Genomic DNA, 17,236 nt, shown 5'->3' with positions numbered 1-17,236 from the left:
TAGTTAATCTCCCTCCCCTCTCCAACACTAACTAACTGCTGCACCTCCAACCCCTTTCTTCCTTTCCCACACCCCCTAACTAACCCGTTCCCCATCAGGCGCGTGTCAATCTGCCCCGTGCTCCTCAGGGAGTCAAGGCTCCCTGTCGACCATGAGGGCGCGTCGATCGACCGCTCTTTGACCAACGATTGTTTCTGATCCTCCTCCTCCCTTCCCGTTTTCAGTTGTCACTCAATATCGGGCTTGCCAGTGTTGGACCGGTGTGGACTGGCTTCACCTGTCTTCCAATTAGAATCAATTCGCCGTCATGGCTCCTGGCCGCTTATCATCCGACGCCTCTGTTACTATTTCTTCATCCGCCTATCACCAAGGGTCTGACCCCGGAGCTTGGCCAAGTCCTCCTCCGTCTGCCCCTGTTCCTACAACGTCGACCGCACCTGGCTCTCTTCCTTCTTCCTCTCCTCATCCGTCTCCGTCGGTCTCCTCCCCCAGACCCGACTCCCTCGTGCGCCGGAAGCCTCTTCCATCCCAGAATGCGCCCTCGGTGATCCCGCAACATCGCCAATCCGGGCCCCTCTCCCTCTCCTCCAGTGCATCGACTCCCGGGGGCGACACGCCGGTAGATCCCTCACCAGCAAATCATCACTCGGATTCCCCCAGTTCATACTACTCCTCTCCAGTGCATGACGCCCCATCCGCCTCTGTTCCCAGGAACCTGGATAGGTATGACAGCCGCAGCACTCTTTGTTCCGGTCCCTTGACCACCCTCTGGCTCACGCCTGCATGATCTCCCCTCCAGTCTGCCATCGGACTCCCTATACATATCTTCCTGCTCTTGGACGTCCCAGGGCTAATCCTGTGCTCTTGTTGCATCTCCTCAGATCCTCCCGTGGTGGCCCCTCAGCGTCTGCGCTTCGGATAGATACCGTCGCCGCCTCCTACGCGGGCCTGGAAGACGACGACAGCAGCGACGAAGACACCGAGTACCGCTCCCAGTTCACGAACGGCACCCCGGTACATAGTCGTCTCGTCAGCGAACCGTTCATTCCGGTGCTCAGGTCGCCCGCCCCGTTCCATCAGCGCAACTCGACCATGGCTCTGCACCCCCCGACTCACCGGCCACCCCCTCTCCGCATTGATTCGAACGGAATTGCAGACCCCAAACAGCCCAAGACCCCCGGAAACAAGATCAGCTCGTTTTTCGGTTGGCGCGGCGCCGCCTCCTCCCCTGGCGCAGAGTCCTCGAGCACAGAAATCTCGGATACTGGCCGTTCTCCATTGTCCCCCATGCCTCCCTCCATACCCAGCGCCTCCTTCTCTATCACCCCGTCCACGACAATTCCGTTTGACCCAGTCAAGCGCCAAGGCAGCTTTGGCCTAGGACGGAACCCCTCATTAAGCAGCTCTGGTGCCCTGGAGGCGGGAGCATCTGCCCAGGTGGCAGAGCTAGAAAATGAGCTCCGTGAGATCAGCTCCGAACTGGCGGGATCCATCCGGCGGGAAATGGAGCTGGAGGACCTCGTCGAGCGGCTGCAGTCCGAGATGCCCTTGGACATCCCGAATCGCCGGACCAGCGATTATTTCTCAGACTCGGGCACCAGTTCCATCCGATATACGTACGATGGACGCTCAGAAGATTTTGAAAAGTTCCGACGCGCGGCGGAACAAGAAAGAGCCCAAATCAAGGTCGAACTGACCCAAAAATGGCAAGAAGAGCGATCCCGTCGTGCAGCGACGGAATCACATGTCCAAATATTAGAATCCCAAGTGCACCAGGTAAGTGGTTTTGTCTTTCACCCGCGTCTGCCCGGTACAGGGGCTAGAGCTAACTCGGCCATCAGCTCCGACGCGAAAGAGTGGAATTGTCGGACCTGTCTTCTAAGAACAAAGAACTGGAGATCGCGCTAGATGATACACGCAGAAAACTAGCAGAGGAGCGGCAGATCAAAGACAACTTCGAAGACCTTCTGACGGCGATGAGAGTGGAGTTGGAACAGCTTCGAAACGATCGCGATCATCTGCGGGACGAGGTGATCCCGCAACTGCAAAGTGGCCGGGGAATGTCAGACCCATCAGAGGTCCAACGACTCATAGAGGAGATTGAAGCGTTGAAGATCGAGAACGCTTCGCTCGCTCAGCTACACGGTACCCGGTTTGCTTCTATTGCCGAAGAGGACGGTTTCTCCAGAAGAAGTTCCGGCCTATCGCGGTCGAACTCTTTGGCTCGGATGCCCTCCAAACCCGGCGCTACGTCTCGTTCGGGCTCTCTGTCGCGGTCGAACTCGTTCTCGGTCAAGGATCGCGATACTCGTGAGTCCCTGGCGGACCGCATGGAAGGTGTCGAAGCGCAACGCGATGCCCTCCACCAGGCTCTCCGGCGCCTTCTCGAACGCCAGGCCTATGAGGCTCGTGAGTATGAGAAGCGGATGAGGCTGATGGAATTGGAGCTGGTACGGGCACAGCATTCGGGATCCCCGCGGAAGCTGGGATACGAACGTGAGGTGCAAAATCTACGAGACGAGGTGAACCATCTTAGACAGCGCGCCGAAGAGGCTCTGGAGCAGAAATGGCAGTGCGAAAAGGGTCTCGCCGGACTCAAGATGGATCTTGACCGCGCGGAACAGGAGACTGGCTCCCTCCGGGTGTTGCTGCAGGAGCATGATATCAACATCCCCGAGGCTCTGGCCGCTGATAAGGAGGGATTCGCAGAGGTTCTTGCTACCTCTTCCTCCTTGGAATCGGCCTACCAGCAACTCCAGGCGGCTCGGGAGTCCGCCGAAGCCACTGCCGCCCAGTCTTCACAGGAAGAGCATCCTCAGCTAGCAGAGACTGTCAGCCGAACGGAAGCCCTCGCCCTCCACGTGCGTAAGCAGCTAGATGCCAACAATGCCCTGCGGAGCCGACTGGCCGAGGCCATCGGCAAGGGTGAAAAGGAACAGCAGGTGTCTGCTATTCGCATCAACGAGATGCAGGCTCGACTCAAAGAGCTTGAAGATGCCCTTCTAGCGGCCCAGCAACACTCGGAGGATGAGATGGCGAGACACGAAGAAGAGATCCGTCATCTGCAGGAAAGCCATAACGATCAGTTGATGCGAATGAAGAATGGTGGTCGAAGCCCCATCGCACTCTCTCCCAGGCCCCCTTCGTCGCCTTTTGGCGCCCGGTCTCCCCGCATCGACAAGACCACCAGCGGAGATGGAATTCCGCTGACCCAAGCGATCCAGTCTGAAACTCTGGAGAAGAAAGTAAAGGAACTCGAGCGGCTTCTCCGGGAGGCCGACCGGGAGATGGGTGAAGTGGTTAGCCGAATGAACCGCGCCCAGATCGAAGTGGCGGAACTTCAGGCAGATCGGTAAGTCTTGCGAACTTGCCTTTGTAATGTCTTAATACTAACTTTCGGTTCTGTAGGGATGAGGCGCTGCGTCAAACCCGCCGACTCCAGGCGGAGATCCAAACCGAACGTGAAACGTTCCACGCCCTGATGGGCTAAGTCGAAGTCGGGTGAACCTCAGTCACCTTGTATAATACCCTTGCCGACCTTTATATACCACGATTCTTGGTGTTACGGTGTTTCATCGGCGCAACTGTGCGATTATTGTTTTGATGGCTCCATCCAGCGTTAGCATGTGGGCCCTGTGTATACTTGAGATGTTTGTAAATGTTTGACGCACGACCACGAGCAATGTGGGCTGTATATATGGGAGAAGCTGGGGATTGACTACAGGTCAGAGATGGACGATGTTGGTATATATTATAATAATATACATAATCGAGACATGCGAGTTGGAGATGAATGCTTTGATGCTGAAGCTGAAGGAAGTGAAGGTATCACATGACTCAGATCCGCCCCCAGACTGTTTGAACTGTTTGTCTGTTCCGCTTGTTTTGTTCCGACGGGCTTCCGTCTCAATCGATGCTTCTCTACATGACTTTACGGGGGAGATAACTTACTCTCCTTCATACAATAGACCCATTCTCTCTTGACCATAATCTACTCCAAAGCCTCATACACTACCAGTCAGCCCAACCATGGACTTTCTCCCAGGTACGCACCTCCCTTACCTCTCCCTCTCTTATCACTAACACAACACCCCAGACTCCCTCGTCTCCCTGATCCAAGAAAACCCAACCTTCCAACACCTCGCCTCCTCCTCCGCAACATCACATCTCCTCCAACTGCGCGCAACCTACCTAGACCCCTACATCGCGCACGCGCGCACCGCCTACCTAGACCCGTACCTCATCCAGCCGCTCGCGACAATGCTCACCTCGTCTATGCCCGACATCGTCTCCGTGCTAATCCTCGCCCTCGTGCTGATCCTGTCGCTCAAGATCCTCGACTACGGCCGCCGCCTCGTCATGTTCTGGGTGTCGCTCGCGCTGCGCCTGCTCTGGTGGGCAGTCTTGCTCTCCGTCGTGTGGTACGTGTACACCGCCGGCGTCGAGAAGACCGGTCGCGACCTCGGCTGGGTCTTTGGCGCCATGAGGGGCTTCGTGGATAGCTTCCAGGATGGGGTCGAGGGCGGGAGGAAGTCTTCTTCGTGGGCGGGGTATGCTGCAAGGGATTTTCAGGTCAGGTAGTTTTTTTTTGGGCTGCTTCGCGTGTCGTTCCTGCTGGGTTAGTTTTGGGCGTGGAGGTTGAATTTTGTGGGTTTGTGCTTGGGTTACGTTGCTATGGTGATTCTTGATTGATTGGGAAGCGTTACTATTACTTCACGAAATGCGCGCATGAATTACGTGTCTTGGTATTGGTCCTGTTCTGCGTTTGGTTGTCCTTGATGGACGATTATGTACGGTATTCGTTAGATACATATTACTGGTATCAGATATCGGGGAACAGACGTCCCCTGTCCTGTGAACGGCGCCAGCCTCGCGGTCTGGTCATCCTGTCGATGAAGGTCTCCCATCAAGAGCCTGTAAGAACAATGGATGGATCGCCGTCATCAGCCACCCTGGCGCGGCTAATACGTGCCGTCAGGTATACCGGCTTCAGCCCTGGTATATACGAGCCAATTGGTCACTAGATTCGTGAGCGCTCCCCGCAGAATCACACATCCGGATCCTCGTAATCGACCTCCTGCTCATCGCCCGGTTCGCGCGGCTCCTGCGCCTCGTGGAACTGAATGGCGTCGTCGATGTAGCTCAGCACCGCGGCGACGCTGTCCTCGTCCTGGACGTTCAGCTGCAGAAACGACACCATGCTGAAATCGTCAATCAGCTGGGCGACTGCACGGTTGAGCTGCTTGAAGGAGCCCCCGCTGAGCAGGGCGTCCGTGGAGGCCGGGTCAACGACGGCGGACTCGTCGCGGCCGGCGGCGGGGACATCATCGTCCTGCAGGGCCTGGACGTCGACGGTGGTGAAGCGCTTCAGTTCGCGGCGCGACACCATGTCGCGCACCTGGTCCATCTTGGTGAGGATGTTGACGTGGGGCATTTCGAGCATGAGCATGGCGGACATGGCGCTGAGGGTGCCAGCGAAGAACTTGGGCTTGTCGACGACGAAGGTGCTCTCAAGCAGGTAGGCGGCGCACAGGTTGATGTTGAGGGGTCCGGCGCGGGAGAGAAACTGCACCAGTGACGGGAGTAGCGGGACGTGCGTGTACAGCTCGATCTGGCCCGGCATGTCGAAGATGATCAGGTACTCCTCGCTGAGCGGGTCGAGCGCCTCGGACAGGAAATCGAGGTTCTGCAGGAGGAACTCAAAACAGTAGATAAGGCCGCCGTTGGGGCCAAGCCCCAGCTCCTCCATCACATCTTCGAGGGTGATAAGCTCGCGGATGTCGAGATCCGGCTCGTAGCTAAAGGTCTCGGCGGCCGGATCGAGATTCACGTAGAAACAGCTGCGTCGTGTCGTCTGGAGATGTTGGATGAGGGCATTGCAGAAGGTGGTTTTGCCTGCGCCCGCGGGGCCCATTACCAAAACGCCGAACTTGGACATGGTCGCAGGATGTGGTGCATGTGGAGAGGGGCAGGTGGGAGCAGCCGCGGGGCTGGAAAATCGAGCGTCAGACCGCCAGTAACTCCGACGGACAGGGGGTGGTTGGGAGTAAGATCAGCGAAGAAGACGGGAAGAGGGGTCTGTCAGGACCGGAGTAGATACGGGAGGAAGGTTTCGGAGATGAGGTGAGACGTCAGCATATACGGAGTAGTGTGGAATACAATGGAAGAGAATGAATGGTCCTGTTGAACGTTGTGGTCGTGGTACAAACAGAAAAGTTCGGGAGTTGATTGTCAATTTTTCTGCCGAATGCGACCGCCGGGGCGGGGAGGAGGCGACGATGGCGCGATTTTCTTTTCCCCCTCCTCCCTCCCCCCCCTCCGTCTTCTTCTTTTCTCCCTCTCTTCTCCCTCCCTCTCGATCAATTCCCCCATCAACCTCAACCCATCTTTCCTTCTCTTAATATTTCTTAATTTTCTTCTCCCCTCCTCTCTCCACACCACCGTCACAATGGGCAGCGTCGCTGAGCCTAAGGGAACTTTCCTGTTCACCTCCGAGTCCGTCGGAGAGGGTCACCCCGATAAGATCGCGTATGTTGTAGCCCCTTGATGACATGGTTTGGAGGAATCCTCATTGACCCTCTTTCGCCTACAGTGATCAGGTCTCCGATGCCATCCTCGATGCTTGCCTTGCGGAGGACCCTCTCTCCAAGGTATGGGAGTCTCCTACCAATCTTGATGCATTGCGCCCTTGCAGCAGTTTCTGTCCAACGGAGAAAGCATCCATTGGCGAATCTGATGCATGGCGACTTTGGTCTTCCATCGTCGCACCTTCACGTAATGTGCAATTCATTAATATTTTATTTCATTAGGTCGCTTGCGAGACCGCTACCAAGACCGGTATGTTTGACAATCTGACCCAGAAAAAATTTTTCCGTTCCGTATACTAACACCTCCCAGGTATGATCATGGTTTTCGGTGAAATCACCACCAAGGCCAACCTGGACTACCAGAAGATCATCCGTGGTGCCATCAAGGACATCGGTTATGATGACTCTGAGAAGGGCTTCGACTACAAGACCTGCAACGTCTTGGTCGCCATTGAGCAGCAGTCCCCTGATATCGCTCAGGGTCTCCACTACGAGGAGGCTCTTGAGAAGCTTGGTGCCGGTGACCAGGGTATCATGTTCGGTTATGCTACTGATGAGACCCCCGAGCTCCTCCCCCTCACCATCCTGCTCTCTCACAAGCTCAACGCTGCCATGAAGGAGGCCCGTCAGAACGGCTCCATCCCCTGGCTCCGCCCCGACACCAAGACCCAGGTCACCATTGAGTACGCCCATGACGGTGGTGCTGTCAAGCCCCTCCGTGTGGACACTGTCGTCGTCTCTGCTCAGCACTCCGACGATGTCACCACTGAGGAGCTCCGCCAGGTTATCAAGGAGAAGATCATCAAGAAGGTCATCCCCGCCAACCTCCTCGATGACCGCACTGTCTACCACATCCAGCCCTCTGGCCGCTTCGTCATCGGTGGTCCCCAGGGTGATGCTGGTTAGACCGGTTGTAAGATCATCGTCGACACCTACGGTGGCTGGGGTGCCCACGGTGGTGGTGCTTTTCTCCCGAAAAGGATACTCCCAAGGTCGACCGCTCCGCTGCCTACGTGGCTCGCTGGGTCGCCAAGTCCCTGGTCAAGGCCGGTCTCGCTCGTCGCGCGCTGGTCCAGCTCTCATACGCCATTGGTGTCGCTGAGCCGCTCTCCCTCTTCGTGGAGACCTACGGTACCTCCTCCAAGACTTCCGAGGAGCTGGTCCAGATCATCCGCAACAACTTCGACCTCCGTCCTGGTGTGATCGTCAAGGAGCTTGACCTGGCCAAGCCCATCTACTGCCAGACCGCCAAGAACGGTCACTTCACCAACCAGGACTTCCCCTGGGAGAAGCCCAAGGCCCTCAAGTTCTAAATGCGCCCGTGACCGGACCCTGTTACGAATGTGATGATGATTATGCTTTGACTTCAACAACTCAAAGCGCGAGCATAGACATGTTACAACCAAAAGAAAAGCATCTTTGACGTTGTGTTTCATATATACTTTTTGCATGGTCGCCTGTACGAGACGGGTTTGGCGGGATAAATTCAACATGATACCACTTACATTTGGGAAGGATCTTTTCGGCGTTATCGGGAGCGAGAGTCTTCAACAACACACGAGACACGGTTGTCACGACCGGGTCCAGCCACAGCGGTGGACGCTCGTCGCGAGCTGGGCTTCAGATGAGTGTCTGGCGAGGAGGTGATGCTTCAACTTCCATGCACCACACATACTTATTAGTTTTAATAAGCCTCGAATCTCATCGAAGATGATTTTGGCGTATTGATTTTCTTGCTCGTACACATTGCATCGTAGGAGTGGACCGATCATTCCCGTAACATTATTATTGATAAGCCATAGTCTGTATGGCATAGAATCGTGGTCGACATCAAAGTCTCTAGTTATCCATGGGTCATTAAAAATATGGTTGATTTGATAATGGCTTAACGCGTCCCGCCGAGCGCACGTCCTCGCGTCTCGGAACATCATTCTCATCTCCACCACTCAACCCAGTCCCTCCTCAAAGCCATTACAGCTTTTACACGGTGTTTGAGCTTAGTGGAGATCTTATTCGTCTTATATTCGCATGATGTACACTTAGTCAACGCGTTCATGGCCTCGCGTGGATCCCTCGAATCCATTTCTCTCAACCCACTCAACATCCCTCGTCCGCAGCCAAAGAAGCGCAAAACATGTCATACAGCCGGTGACTGGGCGAACCGGCCCATCAGCATTCGGGTTCGCTCCCTATGCCCTCAGAGAAAGCGTATCCCCGCGCGTCGGGCTATTGACTGACCTTCTCCCACTCACAGGCCCACACCGCATCCTTGTCGGATGCGAACGTCGTCCTCGAACCGATTACCGTCGTGCCCCGATCGCGACTCCCACTAACCTGGATCGACTGTTCTCCCGCACTGCTCCCACAGATCCAACCCGGGGGTCTGTTTGTCGCCGATATCCCTGTCCTCGAGGCGGACGATCTCCACGGCGAGCCGGTGGCATTGGCGGTCCGGCTGGTGTCCGACGGGGGTCTCTATGTCGTGGAGCGCGTGAAGAAAGGCGTCTACGCTTTGTTGCGGCTGGTGCGGGAGATCGAGGAAGGTGATGTGTTTGTCGCGGTGAAGGGATGGGCCCCCGCCTCGTCTGCGGCGCAGGCGCCGCCGCGACGCGAGTCGTCGACCGGCGAGGCGGATTGGTGGTGTATGGCGCAGATTGACGAGCCTGATGTCGAGTCTCAGTTCACAGCGAAGCGGGCCAAATTCGATGTGTCTGTCGTATTTGGCATGGCAGGGGGTCCTGTCGAAGACGACGTGCGCATGACGGATGTTTCGCCGTTCGATTCGACGGAGAGCCGTGCGGTCTCGGTGGTGCCGCGGCTGTCTATGCAGCCAAGTTCGGGTTCTGAAGGTCCTGTTCTGCCTGTTCATCTGGATTCTCAGGTTGTGCCCCCTGGTGCGGTTGAGGGTGCGTCTGTGGATAACGACCCCCTGCAGTCACCGCAGGAGACGCTGGACAACCTCCGAGAACAGTATCTACAGGCTCTCTACGTTTCTAAGGTATGTTGTGTGTCGCTGAACATTTGGTGCTCTACTGATGTCGACTAGACCTCGGTGGCGTACTTTGCAAAGGGTCCGCTTGCGCGCTGCCGTGCGGCGTTCCAGTCGTCAGAGTTTGAATCTGCCAAGCTGTCGGATCTCATCGATTACTACCGCGAGGCTATCCTGACAGCCAAGAAGATGGACCTGAAGTATCGGGAGTCCGTGCCTACCGCGCTCCAGGACGCCTTGCTCAGCATCTCGGACGCCGAGTCCACCGCACGAACGAAGCGGAAGAGCAAGAAGAAAAAGCTCGGGAAGAATGGATTGTATCCAGAGGAGGACCGGTTCATTCGAAAATGGTGGAGGGATCGGTCACTGACCGACCACGGTGTTCCGGTGGAAACTTCGCGTGAAGCGGAGCTGAAGAAACATGTCTCGGATCTGCGGATGAGGGAAACGCAGCTCCAGATCCTCCTTATCCTGGAAACATTGGCGCTGGAAGCTACAGTCGCGGACGAGGCAAAGAAGTCCGCCAGCCACAGCGAGACACCGGAAGATAAACCCGCGAAGGAGACCAAGTCAAAGTCCAAGAAGGCACAGGAGCTAAGCGTCATGCTCGAGCTTCATCTCGATCGGCTGTGCATCTGGCATGCTGTCAGTTTCGAGGATACGGCCGTCCCGGACCCAGCCAAGGCATACAATAACCACCATATGACCGGAAAGAAGGTCGAGAGCGATGCCCTCCGTGATTTCTGCACGGAGGTCATTATTCCGTTCTATGCCTCTCGCCTCCCGGACAAATGCAAATCGATCACACGGAAACTCGGCGTTTCTGCCGCGATATCACCCTTCCCGAAGAAGTCTTCACGCGGAGAACCTGGCGCTGCCGTTGAACGCCAACCACCTCAGAAACAACAGCGTCGTTCATTACATAGAGTGTCTACCGACGAAAAGTCCAACTCCCACAGCCAACGCCGCTCCGTCCCTGCGCTTAACCGGTCCAACACCGCCCCATCCCACGTCGAGACGAAACACGAGTCCATGGAGCCGCTCCTCCCGATTCTGAGCGCAAGCGTGCGCGGCGGCATCCAGAAGGCCAAGCGCGTGGAGAACCGTGAAGTGGACCTCAACGCGGTCGCGCGACAGCACGAGACGAAGCTGAAGAAGGTGCAGATGCTAGCCGAGCAGAAGAAAGAGCTCGACGCCGCGATCCTTGCCCTGCGCAAACCCAACCGCGAGCTCGTCGCCCGCGACATTGCCCAAGACGCCGACAAGCGTCGTACCGGCGGCAGCGGCCGCAAACCCAAGAACCCCATACGCAATCCCCTCGGCCAGGGCGTGCAAGTCGCCGCCACGCCGCGGGGCAGCCGGAAGAAGGACGTTATGATGACCGGCCTGCCCCCCGTCCCCACGGGCCTGTCCCGGTCCTTCACACAACCCAGCGCGTCCTTCTTTGGAGGCGACGGTTCCCCGCGGATGGTGGTCCCAGGCTCCGCCTCCTTCTCAGGCACACCCCGTGCAGACGTCGGCGCCGTCCAGGAGACCCCCACGCGCCGACCGGGCAAGCCGCTGGGCTCCTTCGACGACACTGGCAGCGCGTCTGCTAGCTTCCCCTCTGGGAACCTGTTCCGCGTGCCGCGTCGTCCAGCGCCTCGTCCAGCGGAAGGCGCCGTGGCGCCCTCGACCCCTGTGTCCTCCCGACACATCGACGCATTCTCGCAACCGCTTCCGCTCGGGAGACCTCTCGCGTCGTCCTCGATGGTGATGGAGACTCCTCCGCGCCCGGCCGCCGCGCCTACCTCTGTACCTGCAGGCCACTGCAACCAGTCTGCGGCTGTGAACAACACCTCGACGGCGACAGCGTCAGCGACAGCGGTGATGGACACGCCTCCGGTCAAGAAGACGGCGACGCAGGTGCCGCCAGACCGCGCGGCGGTGCCGGTGACGCCTGAGAAATCGATTTACGAGCAATTGGGATGGGACGACGAGGAGCTTGCTTTGTGATGGGGGCGTGCATGGTATTCACTGGACTGGTTGTGCTTAGCGGGCGTTTGGGTTGCATGTTATGGTAGATACCTAGTTTACGCCGTAGGTATTACGATGCAATAAACCACATTTACTTTGCTACTCTGCCTGAACTCAACCGGTAGGACACTATCTCTCTGCATTCATCATTCCTCAGAGTACCTGTACCTGGTACCTCGGCGGTTAGACTTACCGCGGGCGGAATGTGGGGGCCATCAAGACAATCCCACGCCGCAAAGAGTATTCCGTAGATAGGTAACTACGGAGTACAGTACATAGTGGGGTGGATGAAGTCTGGTCCGCGGGGGAACCTCTCGCTCGAGTTAATAATAATCGCACGAATCAGCAGGGCGATAGACCGGACTAGAAACCTTCTAGCGGTTTCAACTTCCCGAGTCCTCCGGATGGGGCTGTCGATCTGGACGGAGCGTTCAGGAACGGACGGAGTTTAGAGCGAGTGAGTCAGGGTGATTGACCGAGGTTACAGTCTTACGCAGTACGATTCGGAATCCCAACGATTTGATGTGTTTCAATGTTATTATTTGTATTGTAAATGTGTACCTAAGTACTAATATGCGTTCCGTATATACTGTATGCAATGGGTTTTTCTAGTCCATTTCAACGCCGACCATTCAATGGTCTTTTAGACCCCGCCGCAGAAGGCCGCAGAAAGATGCAAGGAGATTCGTAATGTCGTGACGTCGTCAGTTAAGAAATTAAGCGTCCTTCGGGAGTGTCCCTTCCCAGTTCACTGGGAATATGTACGCCGGTCGTAATATCGATGATGAGAAGAGGAGGTAATAGTCGAGAGGTGATGTAAAGTGAGGTAGAGGAGAAGAGGCGGCACGATCAAATCCGAACAGACATGCACGGACCGGGCGACGGCCAAAAGTTCGACGAGCGCTGCACCGTCTTCTCGAGACAATTGCGGCCCTTTTCCAGCAAGCCCTCTTTCTCTTTGTCGTCGGATGACAGCGACGGGGGCGAGGTCTTCTCAAACGAGACCGCAAAACGCACATGCCCGGGGTCCTTGGGCTCGGCCTCGGTCTGTTGGGGCTGGTGGTCGGCCTCCTCGCCCGCGGCGCTGTCGCTGTCGTCGCTGGATCCATCCTCCTCCCGGTCGGTGCTGTCGCCGGGCTCATCGACCTGGGCCGCCGGCGTCGGCACAGTCACCGTCGTCGAGACCGCATCGTCCGACTCCGACTCCTCGGACTCGGACTCGGACTCGCTCTCCAGCTCGATGGAGTTGATGCGGGTGGTCATGTCGCGCTGGGCCCATTCCATGGACATGCAGTGCAGACGGAAGTGGCCCAGACAGCGGCGAATGTCCGGGTCTGGGGCGGTGGCCTCACGGGCGAGTTTTTGTTTGGAGAGGGTGGTGAGCTTGTAGGGGAGGGAGGATTTGTCGGCGAGCGGGGGCCAGCGTTTGTTCATGCCGGAGGAGAGCGGGGAGGGTGTTGTCGTCTTTGTGGGAGTGATGTTGATGGTGGTGACGGCCATGGCGGCTGTGGTGGGAGTGGTGGGAGGATCGCTTGAATGATCGAGTTTGGGTGGTGTGGGAGCGTAGGTAGTTACGCGAGAGGGATCAGGAGGAAGCGAGCATTTGCGGGTGTATATGGGGTGTGGGAGGTGGTGTGAGGAAAGGAGAAGGGAGATGAGGTCTGGGGGAGGGAGGAATTAAAGCAGGGAAAAGGACGAGAGGACGGGGGCCTCGCGTGGAAAAGAAGCGGACGGAGGGGACAGTCACGACAGCAGGTCCAGACCAAGGCCGGAGACGCCCAAAACAGCAATCCGGCGTGCAGGTGACCATCTGATCGGGAAGATTCTGCACGCGGAGGTCGCCAGTTCTAGACCGCGACTAGTTCGAGCCCATTGTTCTGTCCTCTTCGATGGGGTTTCTTTGTTCTTCTTATAGTCTATTCAGTTGAGTCCCAACGATTCTATTCATTGATGCAGAAGTCGATATACAATGTACTTCATTTTCTGTCATCTAATCTATTTTTTGCCTCTTCCATGATTTTTTCCTTCCTCCCGACTAGATTTCATAATCTGATGAACACGTAAGGTTGCCCGGGAGGAAACGCTGTAGGGTCCACTGCAATGAAAAACAGGTCGGCCAGCTGACCAGGGTGGGTGGGTCCCGGTTGTCGGCTCTTCACTTCCATGGAAGATTCCATCGTCCCTTCCCATTGTGCTTGTCATGGACTGTTGACTGGTGAAGGATACTGTTGTTAGATGGATGTCTATTCGTTGGAAGCATAAATCAAAAGTATATTCGAGCATGTTTCTTGTTTGAATTCTCTTTTCGAACAAGGTATTGCATGGTGGCGCCATTCACAACGAGGGTCTCAGGGAAAAAGAGTAAAAAGGAATTCGGTGTGCATTTGGAGCGACCCCCTTCCATTGGCTCCTTTTTGCGGGGTCTCCAAATCCAGTTAGCCGCAACCCCAGCGGAGCCGCTAGTCCCAACCGGGGAGTAGTCTAAATCCTGATAAGGGTTGCAATCGGCGCTCATCCAGCTATGTTTAGTAACGGCGTCTTGTCCGTCGTGTTCTTATAAGCCCCCTGTGACCCGATGCTACCTCCCCTATTCCATGCTCGCAACTCCACCTTAGACGGATTGACTACGTCCAACGCTCATCCGAATATGAACTATCGACTCTGGGCTGATAGTCTGCCATCATGCCACCCATCTGATGCCTCCTGAAATCTCGCCGAGCATCGGCTTGGGTTTCAACTCGTGACGTCAGCCGGTCGTCCAAGATCTGCCAAAGAGGCGAAAAACCGCCTTCATGACCTCATGCATCGCTCATCAGTGGGATAGGGACTGACAAACAATGGTTCGAAATGGATTTTGAAAGGATATGACAGCTGCGCCCGTCGCTGGTTGGCTGGGTTGCCATGACTGACGCCGAGCCACCAACTTTATTGAAGACTGGCGGTAGTAGGTAGATGGTACAATGCCTCACGATGTGTTGCCTCATTGAGAAGGTATATGAGTCTCGTTCTGATGACGACAGTCGAGCCTGGCATCTGGGGTCGGTACGACAGCCAGCGAGTCGGAGGCATTCCTGTAGCTGTAGTGTGTTGAAACAAATGTCCAATCAATCTCGGGAGGCTCTATCTGGGTCGAGCTCGCTTGTGTCATACACTCCCCACCGCCAATAGATCGACTGCAGGCCGTCGAATGCTTTGCGCATCCCAGTCTCTCACTTACCTTCAACAACAAGCTGCACAATGGACTCTCCAAACTCGGCCGACAGCTCGAACTTATACCCCATCATTCCAGTCTATGTGTACACCAGCCTGGAAATCCTCCTGTCAGTCTCCCTGTTCACCCTGACGAGGGCGCCGCTGGATATCTCAATCCCAGATGTAGCCGCGTATGCCGATGTGGGCATCGGTCTGGCGCTGGTCCTGTTCCTCCTGATGAAGCGATGGCCATTCCTTGAAGACTCGGATGACTTCAAACCCTCGGGCGAGTTCATTTGTAAAGAAGAGTTCCTCGAACAACACGAGGAGAACATGGAGCATACCGCCGTTGGAGACGACACACGTATTGACGAAGCTATTACCTGTGACGAAACCGAGCGGAATCCCGACCGCGAGTCAATGAAGCACGATCATGACGAGACGCACGAAGAGCGACAGGAAGAGATGCAGGAAGAGAGATCTGAAGAACACCAGAATAAGAACAAGACCGTCAGCCATACCGTCGATGTCGACGACGATGATCTCACCCTGCGGCAAAACGATCTTCCCGTCTGGCCTTCCATCACGCCGGATCCCCACGCAGGTCGCAAACCCAAGAAGGTCCGATCGGCGTGGCACCCCGGGTTCGAGAACGAGTCGCACGAGTACATCAAGGAGAGACGAACGTCGGGGATCGTGCAGGTAGAAGTCGAGCCCAGCAGCGTGCCTCCGCCGTGGGAACTGGGCAACGCGTCGGCTCGGAGTCGACTCCGGTGATCTAGATGGCGAGAGCCTGCTCGCGCCCCGTTTCGACAGTCTCTCAGTGGATGCGACGCGGAGAAACGGTGGGCCCGGGCGCTGTCTCTGACGATCGGGAGGCACCAAACCGGAATTTGACCTCGCGTGTGCTGCACGCCGGGGCTCTTTCCAACGGTCTCGATCCGTCCGCGAGACGCTGTGCGCACGTCGACCGGTGGTGGGTTAACCGTGCAGCGGCTGTCTCGGGTAATTGCAGGACAGGCGACGGGTGATTCGAGTTTCGAAACGGTCAAGGTTCAGCGCGGTGACCAACCGGATGCGCCATCCACGAAGGACATGGCGAGAGGGTCACCGGACGCAGGATTCCAGGCCGTCTGAATGGACCGTGGATGCAGGGTCGTGCAGACGATAGGGGGGCGAACACTGCGCCGGGCATAGTTGCGACACCATCGTATCAGAGTTGACTAGATGTTGATGGAGATGAGTGAGACACGATGACGCTGTTGGACCGCAGAGTGGTCGGTTCGAGAGTGTTTCGCATTCCATACCACCCAGGCGATCGACCACCCCCGCTCAGAGGAGCAGGCAACAACTGGTCTGGCGTGTGGTTGGCTCAAGGATGCCTACGCACGAGTCACCCTGGATCGTCCATACCTGCTCTATCGGGGTGTTCTGCTGATGACTCGCATGCATTGACTGCCCCTGTCTGAAGAGGCGATGCGGGGATCTGGTTGGAGGAGTAATCGACGAGGGAAGAGGCCAGCGTGGGGGGTCCGGCAACGAGGAGCGATCCGCAACGAAGGGATTATTGTTGCAGAGAGACATGAAGGAGGAAGCCGGGAGGATGCAGCGCGATGGTCTCACTGGGTCGGATTGGCAGTTGGGGGGGCCATCATCCATGCACGGTCCCAGACGATCGCCACTAGTTCCCGCTCAAGTGACCAGATGAAGCCCAAAGTCAAAAAGGTCATCATCCCTCCCAGCTGGTCATCTGCCACGGACGAGAAGAGGACGAGTCGAGGCTTGTTCTCGGACTTGCAAGGTTGATTCAGCCGGGGAATGGTGGGCGATACGACTGTGGTGAAGGAACAGGGATCGGGTTGCACCGGGTTATCAGATGGAGGAGCAATGGTGAGATGCTTATCGGCCAGAAGGCTGAAGGAAAGACAAGGAGAGGGTCGGGTGATGGAAGGAATGTTCCTCTGGTACTTTGGGTCCCTTTCAGCTGAGTATTGTTGATATCGAGCGGCTGTGTCCGCCGTGCATGTCCGCAAACAGGTTATTGGGGTTTGCTTCTTCTGAATTAATCTAAATCATCCTCTGGTCCATTAGCTAGGCAGTAGTTCTGCGGCATGAGTCGTCGGATGGTACTATTTCGGACAAGAGGCAAAAGTCACCTCAATCTATGCGTCTACCTAATCTGATCGAGTTGCATTTCCTTTCCTTCTCTGGTTATCTCCGTAGGCTGAACTTCCTCCACTTCCTCCATAGATTATAATCAATAAACTATATGAACTATATGGTGGTTGTATTGAGCATCTGTGCATCTGTGGCGGTGCAGTGCCATGATTTGTCATGCACCTGTGGCTGAAGCATATCCCCAAAGTGTTTTCTTCTCAAGATGAAATCTTCCCTGTTATCCCTTCCCCCCTCCTCGACCTGACTGACCTTCCACGCACTCCCACCCCTCCAT

At 56.3% G+C, this 17,236-nt stretch overlaps 6 protein-coding genes across 6 annotated transcripts; 4 read left to right on the top strand and 2 right to left on the bottom strand.

The window, feature by feature from the left end:
* Positions 1-307: 307 nt before the first annotated feature.
* ATEG_00257 (uncharacterized protein) lies at positions 308-3,490 on the top strand (the record flags this gene model as incomplete). The annotated part of the gene is made up of 4 exons (XM_001210343.1): positions 308-723; positions 882-1,776; positions 1,842-3,352; positions 3,409-3,490. The coding sequence occupies 4 exons, from the start codon at positions 308-310 to the stop codon at positions 3,488-3,490; spliced, it is 2,904 nt and encodes a 967-aa protein (XP_001210343.1).
* A 1,557-nt stretch (positions 3,491-5,047) lies between these two features.
* ATEG_00256 (putative signal sequence-binding GTPase GPN3) lies at positions 5,048-5,938 on the bottom strand (the record flags this gene model as incomplete). The annotated part of the gene is made up of 2 exons (XM_001210342.1): positions 5,048-5,182; positions 5,399-5,938. 2 exons carry the CDS (start codon positions 5,936-5,938, stop codon positions 5,048-5,050), a joined length of 675 nt encoding a protein of 224 aa, XP_001210342.1.
* A 510-nt stretch (positions 5,939-6,448) lies between these two features.
* Positions 6,449-7,493, top strand: ATEG_00255 (S-adenosylmethionine synthetase; the record flags this gene model as incomplete). The annotated part of the gene is made up of 4 exons (XM_001210341.1): positions 6,449-6,528; positions 6,593-6,650; positions 6,810-6,837; positions 6,898-7,493. 4 exons carry the CDS (start codon positions 6,449-6,451, stop codon positions 7,491-7,493), a joined length of 762 nt encoding a protein of 253 aa, XP_001210341.1.
* Positions 7,494-8,641: 1,148 nt separating this feature from the next.
* ATEG_00254 (uncharacterized protein) lies at positions 8,642-11,571 on the top strand (the record flags this gene model as incomplete). The annotated part of the gene is made up of 3 exons (XM_001210340.1): positions 8,642-8,767; positions 8,842-9,585; positions 9,634-11,571. The coding sequence occupies 3 exons, from the start codon at positions 8,642-8,644 to the stop codon at positions 11,569-11,571; spliced, it is 2,808 nt and encodes a 935-aa protein (XP_001210340.1).
* An 870-nt stretch (positions 11,572-12,441) lies between these two features.
* Positions 12,442-13,092, bottom strand: ATEG_00253 (uncharacterized protein; the record flags this gene model as incomplete). The annotated part of the gene is made up of 1 exon (XM_001210339.1): positions 12,442-13,092. The coding sequence occupies one exon, from the start codon at positions 13,090-13,092 to the stop codon at positions 12,442-12,444; it is 651 nt and encodes a 216-aa protein (XP_001210339.1).
* A 1,737-nt stretch (positions 13,093-14,829) lies between these two features.
* Positions 14,830-16,239, top strand: ATEG_00252 (uncharacterized protein; the record flags this gene model as incomplete). The annotated part of the gene is made up of 3 exons (XM_001210338.1): positions 14,830-15,486; positions 15,567-15,789; positions 16,058-16,239. The coding sequence occupies 3 exons, from the start codon at positions 14,830-14,832 to the stop codon at positions 16,237-16,239; spliced, it is 1,062 nt and encodes a 353-aa protein (XP_001210338.1).
* Between the last annotated feature and the right edge of the window lie 997 nt (positions 16,240-17,236).

Source organism: Aspergillus terreus, genomic scaffold (genome assembly GCF_000149615.1).
Source record: "Aspergillus terreus NIH2624 scaffold_1 genomic scaffold, whole genome shotgun sequence".
Taxonomy (NCBI): Eukaryota; Fungi; Ascomycota; class Eurotiomycetes; order Eurotiales; family Aspergillaceae; genus Aspergillus; species Aspergillus terreus.
This window is presented reverse-complemented; position numbering and strand designations above follow the sequence as displayed.